The following is a 9,313-nucleotide window of genomic DNA, read 5'->3' as shown; positions in this document are numbered from 1 at the left end:
CCCCTCCTCTCCACCATGTGTATGTGACGTCTCTCCCCCCTCTCTCTCCCCTCCTCTCCACCATGTGTATGTGACGCTCTCTCCCCCTCTCTCTCCCCCCTCCTCTCCACCATGTGTATGTGACGTCTCTCCCCCTCTCTCCCCCCTCCTCTCCACCATGTGTATGTGACGTCTCTCCCCCTCTCTCCCCCCTCCTCTCCACCATGTGTATGTGACGCTCTCTCTCCTCCTCTCTCTCCCCCCTCCTCTCCACCATGTGTATGTGACGTCTCTCCCCCTCTCTCCCCCCTCCTCTCCACCATGTGTATGTGACGCTCTCTCCCCCCTCTCTCCCCCCTCCTCTCCACCATGTGTATGTGACGCTCTCTCCCCCCTCTCTCCCCCTCCTCTCCACCATGTGTATGTGACGTCTCTCCCCCTCTCTCCCCCCTCCTCTCCACCATGTGTATGTGACGTCTCTCCCCCTCTCTCCCCCCCTCTCTCCCCCCTCCTCTCCACCATGTGTATGTGACGGTCTCTCTCCCTCTCCCTCTCCACCATGTGTATGTGACGGTCTCTCCCCCTCTCCCTCTCTCTCCCCCCTCCTCTCCACCATGTGTATGTGACAGTCTCTCCCCCCTCCTCTCCACCATGTGTATGTGACGGTCTCTCTCCCTCTGTCTTCCCATCTCTCCCCTTCTCTCTCCCCCCTCCTCTCCACCATGTGTATGTGACGTCTCTCCCCCTCTCTCCCCCCCTCTCTCCCCCCTCCTCTCCACCATGTGTATGTGACGGTCTCTCTCCCTCTCCCTCTCCACCATGTGTATGTGACGGTCTCTCCCCCTCTCCCTCTCTCTCCCCCCCTCCTCTCCACCATGTGTATGTGACAGTCTCTCCCCCCTCCTCTCCACCATGTGTATGTGACGGTCTCTCTCCCTCTGTCTTCCCATCTCTCCCCTTCTCTCTCCCCCCTCCTCTCTACCATATGTATGTGACGTTCTCTCTCCCTCTCCCCTCTCTCTTCCCATCTCTCCCCTTCTCTCTCCCCCCTCCTCTCTACCATATGTATGTGACGTTCTCTCTCCCTCTCCCCTCTCTCTTCCCATCTCTCCCCTTCTCTCTCCCCCCTCCTCTCCACCATGTGTACCACAGGGTCCACATCCATCCTCATCACAAAGGAAATTACAAATCACCAGCCTCCCAGATTCATCACAGGGCGCTAGGTAAGCGTCCAGCCAGCCACCGCTTATTGTTATGCAGCAATTACAGAATGTAGATTCTATTTAAATGAGGATGAAACAAAGAAATTGGCCAGACACTCATGACTGAGTGGATTCTAATATCATTCAGCTCTAAATTCATAGACAGCCAATCACATGGTACCCTGTCTGGTGCTTGTCTGCCATTCCTCCCCTCTCTCTCTCTCTCTCTCTCTCTGTCTCTATATTTCTCAGTCTCTCTCTCTCTCTCCCGATTCCCCAACCCTCTCTCTCCTCTCCCCCACCCCTCTTCTCTCTCTCCCCCACCCTCTCTCTTCTCTATTTTTCCTCTCCCCCACCCTCTCTCTTCTCTCTCTCCTCACCCCTCTTCTCTCTCCTCTCCCCACCCCCTCTCTCTCTACTCCTCTCCCCCCACCCTCTCTCTTCTCTCTCCCCCACCCTCTCTCTTCTCTCTCCCCCACCCTCTCTCTTCTCTCTCCCCCACCCTCTCTCTTCTCTCTCTCCCACCCTCTCTCTTCTCTCTCTCCTCACCCCTCTTCTCTCTCCTCTCCCCCACCCCCTTCTCTCTCCTCTCCCCCACCCCCTTCTCTCTTCTCTATTTTTCCTCTCCCCCACCCTCTCTCTTCTCTCTCTCCTCACCCCACCCCTCTTCTCTCTCCTCTCCCCCACCCTCTTCTCTCTCTCCCCCACCCTCTCTCTTCTCTCTCTCCTCACCCCACCCCTCTTCTCTCTCCTCTCCCCCACCCTCTTCTCTCTCTCCCCCACCCTCTCTCTTCTCTCTCTCCCCCACCCTCTCTCTTCTCTATTTTTCCTCTCCCCACCCCTCTTCTCTTCTCTCTCTCCTCTCCCCACCCCTCTTCTCTCTCCTCTCCTCTCCCCCACCCCACCCCTCTCCTCTCCCCCACCCTCTTCTCTCTCTCCCCCACCCTCTCTCTTCTCTCTCCCCCACCCTCTCTCTTCTCTATTTTTCCTCTCCCCCACCCTCTCTCTTCTCTCTCTCCTCACCCCACCCCTCTTCTCTCTCCTCTCTCCCACCCCTCTTCTCTCTCCTCTCCTCTCCTCTCCCCCACCCCTCTTCTCTCTCCTCTCCCCCACCCTCTCTCTTCCTCAGCCCTCTCCTCTACCTCTCTCTCTCTGCTAACCTCTCTCTCTCTCTCGCTCTCTCTCTCCACCCTGTCTGTGCTGCCAGGGATGAACAGCAGGCCCAGACCCAAGCAGAGCAGAGAGATACACAATAACCTCACTGTTTTCTTTCCTCACCACAGCAGCCTGCTGTATCATCATTAGGATTCTGGTCATAATAATTCACCACAGTAGGCTACCTGATCCATGGGGCGGCAGGTAGACTAGTGGTTAGAGCGTTGGGACAGTAACCGAAAGGTTGCTTGATCGAATCCCCGAGCTGACAAGGTAAAAATCTGTCATTCTGCCCTGAACAAGGCAGTTAACCCACTGTTCCCTGGTAGGCCGTCATTGTAAATAAGAATTTGTTCTCAACTGACTTACCTGGTTAAAATAAGAAATATGTCCTCTGGTCGTGTTTCTGGTCATATTCACTACAGTACTAGCTAGATCTCCATTGGTCCTCTGGTTGTGTTTCTGGTCATATTCACTACAGTACTAGCTAGATCTCCATTGGTCCTCTGGTTGTGTTTCTGGTCATATTCACTACAGTACTAGCTAGATCTCCATTGGTCCTCTGGTTGTGTTTCTGCCTCCACCACAGTATCTCCCCACCCAGAAGATCCATCTCTTTCCAGAGGCTCTCCTCTTCCCTCCTCTCCTCTCCTCTCCTCTCCTCTTCCCTCCTCTTCCATGCCATGCCCTCCTCTCCCTACATCCCCTTCTTCCCTTTCCCCTCCTCTCCATCCCCTTCTCCCTCTCCTCTCCATCCCCTTCTCCCTCTCCTCTCCATCCCCTTCTCCCCTCCTCTCCATCCCCTTCTCCCCTCCTCTCCATCCCCTTCTCCCTCTCCTCTCCATCCCCTTCTCCCCTTTCCCCTCCTCTCCTCTCCATCCCCTTTCCCCTCCTCTCCATCCCCTTCTCCCCTTTCCCCTCCTCTCCTCTCCATCCCCTTTCCCCTCCTCTCCATCCCCCTTCCCTCCTCTCCATCCCCTTCCCCCTCTTGAGACATCCTCATACGTCTGCTACATCCTTCCTCCCTGTTACAGTTCACACACACACACACACACACACACACACACACACACACACACACACACACACACACACACACACACACACACACACACACACACACACACACACACACACACACACACACACACACACACACACACACACAGAGAATCCCATTGCTACTCACTTCTCCAGAGCAGCTGCTACATCCTGGAGACCTTGAGGACTGATGTTGTTCTTATCCCAGATCACCGTCCTGGTGAAACAGATCAGAAGCATCTATCAATCACATATCAAACGCTCCCACTGTCTGGTATCTACAGTAACACACTTTAACAGAGAGACAGACTGAGAGAATCATCTATCAATCACATATCAAACGCTCCCACTGTCTGGTATCTACAGTAACACACTTTAACAGAGAGACAGACTGAGAGAATCATCTATCAATCACATATCAAACGCTCCCACTGTCTGGTATCTACAGTAACACACTTTAACAGAGAGACAGACTGAGAGAATCAATCTATCAATCACATATCAAACGCTCCCACTGTCTGGTATCTACAGTAACACACTTTAACAGAGAGACAAGACTGAGAGAACACACTCAGAGAGCAAACTGGGATCATCAGAGCACATCTCAAAACAATTACTCATAATACTCAAATATTTCATCATTCAAACCATCGTCAGAGTGTCTGAGAGAGTCCTCTCCTAACCAAACCATCATCAAAGTGTCAGACAGTCCTCTCATCTCCAAACCATCATCAGAGTGTCTGACAGTCCTCTCCTCTTCAAACCATTATCAGAGTGTCTGAGACAGTCCTCTCCTCTCCAAACCATCATCAGAGTGTCTGCTACAGTCCTCTCCTCTCCAAACCATCATCAGAGTATCTGAGACAGTCCTCTCCTCACCAAACCATCATCAAAGTGTCTGAGACAGTCCTCTCATCTCCAAACCATCATCAGAGTGTCTGACAGTCCTCTCCTCTTCAAACCATTATCAGAGTGTCTGAGACAGTCCTCTCCTCTCCAAACCATCATCAGGGTATCTGAGACAGTCCTCTCCTCTCCAAACCATCATCAGAGTGTCTGAGACAGTCCTCTCCTCACCAAACCATCATCAGAGTGTCTGAGACAGTCCTCTCCTCACCAAACCATCATCAGGGTGTCTGAGACAGTCCTCTCCTCTCCAAACCATCATCAGAGTGTCTGACAGTCCTCTCCTCTCCAAACCATCATCAGGGTGTCTGAGACAGTCCTCTCCTCACCAAACCATCATCAGGGTGTCTGAGACAGTCCTCTCCTCTCCAAACCATCATCAGAGTGTCTGAGGGAGTCCTCTCCTCACCAAACCATCATCAGAGTGTCTGAGACAGTCCTCTCCTCTCCAAACCATCATCAGAGTGTCTGAGGCAGTCCTCTCCTCTCCAAACCAGCATCAGAGGGTCTGAGACAGTCCTCTCCTCTCCAAACCATCATCAGAGTGTCTGAGACAGTCCTCTCCTCACCAAACCATCATCAGGGTGTCTGAGGCAGTCCTCTCCTCACCAAACTATCATCAGAGTGTCTGCTACAGTCCTCTCCTCTCCAAACCATCATCAGAGTATCTGAGAGAGTCCTCTCCTCTCCAAACCATCATCAGAGTATCTGAGACAGTCCTCTCCTCACCAAACCATCATCAGGGTATCTGAGACAGTCCTCTCCTCTCCAAACCATCATCAGGGTATCTGAGACAGTCCTCTCCTCTCCAAACCATCATCAGTGTCTGAGACAGTCCTCTCCTCTCCAAACCATCATCAGAGTGTCTGAGACAGTCCTCTCCTCTCCAAACCATCCTCAGAGTGTCTGCGACAGTCCTCTCCTCTCCAAACCATCATCAGAGTGTCTGAGACAGTCCTCTCCTCTCCAAACCATCATCAGAGTGTCTGAGACAGTCCTCTCCTCTCCAAACCATCATCAGAGTGTCTGAGACAGTCCTCTCCTCACCAAACCATCATCAGAGTGTCTCAGGCAGTCCTCTCCTCTCCAAACCATCATCAGAGTGTCTGAGACAGTCCTCTCCTCTCCAAACCATCATCAGAGTGTCTGAGACAGTCCTCTCCTCACCAAACCATCATCAGTGTCTGAGGCAGTCCTCCCCTCTCCAAACCATCATCACAGTGTCTGAGACAGTCCTCTCCTCACCAAACCACCATCAGACTGTGTGAGGGAGTCCTCTCCTCACCAAACCATCAGAGTGTCTGAGGCAGTCCTCTCCTCACCAAACCATCATCAGAGTGTCTGAGCAGTCCTCTCCTCTCCAAACCATTATCAGAGTGTCTGAGACAGTCCTCTCCTCACCAAACCATCATCAGAGTGTCTGAGGCAGTCCTCTCCTCACCAAACCCTCATCAAAGTGTCTGAGACAGTCCTCTCCTCACCAAACCATCATCAGGGTGTCTGAGGGAGTCCTCTCCTCTCCAAACCAGCATCAGGGTGTCTGAGACAGTCCTCTCCTCTCCAAACCATCATCAGAGTGTCTGAGACAGTCCTCTCCTCTCCAAACCATCATCAGAGTCTCTGAGACAGTCCTCTCCTCTCCTCTCCAAACCATCATCAGAGTGTCTGAGACAGTCCTCTCCTCTCCAAACCATCATCAGAGTGTCTGAGACAGTCCTCTCCTCACCAAACCATCATCAGAGTGTCTCAGGCAGTCCTCTCCTCTCCAAACCATCATCAGAGTGTCTGAGACAGTCCTCTCCTCTCCAAACCATCATCAGAGTGTCTGAGGCAGTCCTCTCCTCACCAAACCATCATCAGGGTGTCTGAGGCAGTCCTCCCCTCTCCAAACCATCATAAGAGTGTCTGAGACAGTCCTCTCCTCACCAAACCACCATCAGACTGTGTGAGGGAGTCCTCTCCTCACCAAACCATCATCAGAGTGTCTAGAGGCAGTCCTCTCCTCACCAAATCATCATCAGAGTATCTGAGAGAGTCCTCTCCTCACTAAACCATCATCAGAGTGTCTGAGACAGTCCTCTCCTCACCAAACCATCATCAGGGTGTCTGAGACAGTCCTCTCCTCTCCAAACCATCATCAGAGTGTCTGAGTGAGTCCTCTCCTCACCAAACCATCATCAGAGTGTCTGAGACAGTCCTCTCCTCTCCAAACCATCATCAGAGTGTCTGAGACAGTCCTCTCCTCTCCAAACCATCATCAGCGTATCTGAGACAGTCCTCTCCTCTCCAAACCATCATCAGAGTGTCTGAGACAGTCCTCTCCTCTCCAAACCATCATCAGGGTGTCTGAGACAGTCCTCTCCTCTCCAAACCATCATCAGAGTGTCTGAGACAGTCCTCTCCTCACCAAACCATCATCAGGCTGTCTGAGGCAGTCCTCTCCTCTCCAAACCATCATCAGAGTGTCTGAGACAGTCCTCTCCTCACCAAACCATCATCAGGGTGTCTGAGACAGTCCTCTCCTCTCCAAACCATCATCAGAGTGTCTGAGACAGTCCTCTCCTCACCAAACCATCATCAGGGTGTCGAGCGTCCGCCCCCCACCCCGAGGCGAGTGGCCTCTCCTCACCAAACCATCATCAGAGTGTCTGAGACAGTCCTCTCCTCTCCAAACCATCATCAGAGTGTCTGAGGCAGTTCTCTCCTCACCAAACCATCATCAGGGTGTCTGAGGCAGTCCTCTCCTCTCCAAACCATCATCAGAGTGTCTGAGACAGTCCTCTCCTCTCCAAACCATCATCAGAGTGTCTGAGGCAGTCCTCTCCTCTCCAAACCATCATAAGAGTGTCTGAGACAGTCCTCTCCTCACCAAACCACCATCAGACTGTGTGAGGGAGTCCTCTCCTCACCAAACCATCATCAGAGTGTCTGAGAGAGTCCTCTCCTCACCAAACCATCATCAGAGTGTCTGAGACAGTCCTCTCCTCACCAAACCATCATCAGAGTGTCTGAGACAGTCCTCTCCTCACCAAACCATCATCAGGGTGTCTGAGACAGTCCTCTCCTCACCAAACCATCATCAGAGTGTCTGAGAGAGTCCTCTCCTCACCAAACCATCATCAGAGTGTCTGAGACAGTCCTCTCCTCTCCAAACCATCATCAGAGTGTCTGAGACAGTCCTCTCCTCTCCAAACCATCATCAGCGTATCTGAGACAGTCCTCTCCTCTCCAAACCATCATCAGAGTGTCTGAGACAGTCCTCTCCTCTCCAAACCATCATCAGGGTGTCTGAGACAGTCCTCTCCTCTCCAAACCATCATCAGAGTGTCTGAGACAGTCCTCTCCTCACCAAACCATCATCAGGCTGTCTGAGGCAGTCCTCTCCTCTCCAAACCATCATCAGAGTGTCTGAGACAGTCCTCTCCTCACCAAACCACCATCAGACTGTGTGAGGGAGTCCTCTCCTCACCAAACCATCATCAGAGTGTCTGAGACAGTCCTCTCCTCTCCAAACCATCATCAGAGTGTCTGAGACAGTCCTCTCCTCACCAAACCATCATCAGGGTGTCTGAGACAGTCCTCTCCTCTCCAAACCATCATCAGAGTGTCTGAGACAGTCCTCTCCTCACCAAACCATCATCAGGGTGTATGAGACAGTCCTCTCCTCACCAAACCATCATCAGAGTGTCTGAGACAGTCCTCTCCTCACCTTAGTTTGCTGTTGATCTGCAGGGCCTTGGCCAGCATCTTAGCCCCCATGTCTCCCATGGCGTTCCCACTGATATCCACCCTGGTCAGACTGGTGTTGCTGCCCAGAGCATTCAGCACAATGGTCAGGTCTGTCTTCAGCTTAGAGTCAGCCAGGGACAGAGACGTCAGGGGCTGCAGGGGGACAAGGGATACTCAATATCAATAAATCAATTACATTTATTTATATAGCCCTTTTTAACCCTAACACTTATACAGTAACCGAGCCTAAACCGTAACAGTTTTACAGTAACCTCAGCCTAAACCCTAACCCTTTTACAGTAACACAGCCCAAACCCTAACCCTTTTACAGTAACCCAGCCTAAACCATAACAGTTTTACAGTAACCTCAGCCTAAACCCTAACCCTTTTACAGTAACACAGCCCAAACCCTAACCCTTTTACAGTAACCCAGCCTAAACCATAACAGTTTTACAGTAACCTCAGCCTAAACCCTAACCCTTTTACAGTAACCCAGCCTAAACCCTAACACTTATACAGTAACCTCAGCCTAAACCCTAACACTTATACAGTAACCTCAGCCTAAACCATAACACTTATACAGTAACCTCAGCCTAAACCATAACACTTATACAGTAACCTCAGCCTAAACCATAACAGTTTTACAGTAACCTCAGCCTAAACCCTAACCCTTTCACAGTAACCCAGCCTAAACCCTAACACTTATACAGTAACCTCAGCCTAAACCCTAACACTTATACAGTAACCTCAGCCTAAACCATAACACTTATACAGTAACCTCAGCCTAAACCATAACACTTATACAGTAACCTCAGCCTAAACCCTAACACTTATACAGTAACCTCAGCCTAAACCCTAACACTTATACAGTAACCTCAGCCTAAACCCTAACACTTATACAGTAACCTCAGCCTAAACCATAACACTTATACAGTAACCTCAGCCTAAACCATAACACTTATACAGTAACCTCAGCCTAAACCCTAACACTTATACAGTAACCTCAGCCTAAACCCTAACACTTATACAGTAACCTCAGCCTAAACCCTAACCCTTTCACAGTAACCCAGCCTAAACCATAACACTTATACAGTAACCTCAGCCTAAACCATAACACTTATACAGTAACCTCAGCCTAAACCCTAACACTTATACAGTAACCTCAGCCTAAACCCTAACACTTATACAGTAACCTCAGCCTAAACCCTAACCCTTTCACAGTAACCCAGCCTAAACCATAACACTTATACAGTAACCTCAGCCTAAACCATAACACTTATACAGTAACCTCAGCCTAAACC

The 9,313-nt window shown here is 51.0% G+C and overlaps 1 protein-coding gene across 4 annotated transcripts in view; it reads right to left on the bottom strand.

The window, feature by feature from the left end:
- Positions 1-9,313, bottom strand: part of LOC106598556 (F-actin-uncapping protein LRRC16A) — a 286,920-nt gene that overhangs the window by 56,066 nt on the left and 221,541 nt on the right. For all 4 annotated transcript variants that reach the window (XM_082975967.1, XM_082975965.1, XM_082975966.1 and 1 more), the window contains exons 21-22: positions 7,993-8,165; positions 3,526-3,594 (exon numbers count right to left, since the gene is read on the bottom strand). In XM_082975967.1, coding sequence (XP_082832093.1) covers positions 3,526-3,594; positions 7,993-8,165 — 242 coding nt within the window. The remainder of the gene's footprint in view (positions 1-3,525; positions 3,595-7,992; positions 8,166-9,313) is intronic.

The sequence above is a fragment of the Salmo salar genome, chromosome 05 (genome assembly GCF_965601325.2).
Source record: "Salmo salar chromosome 05, fSalSal1, whole genome shotgun sequence".
Taxonomy (NCBI): domain Eukaryota; kingdom Metazoa; phylum Chordata; class Actinopteri; order Salmoniformes; family Salmonidae; genus Salmo; species Salmo salar.
This window is presented reverse-complemented; position numbering and strand designations above follow the sequence as displayed.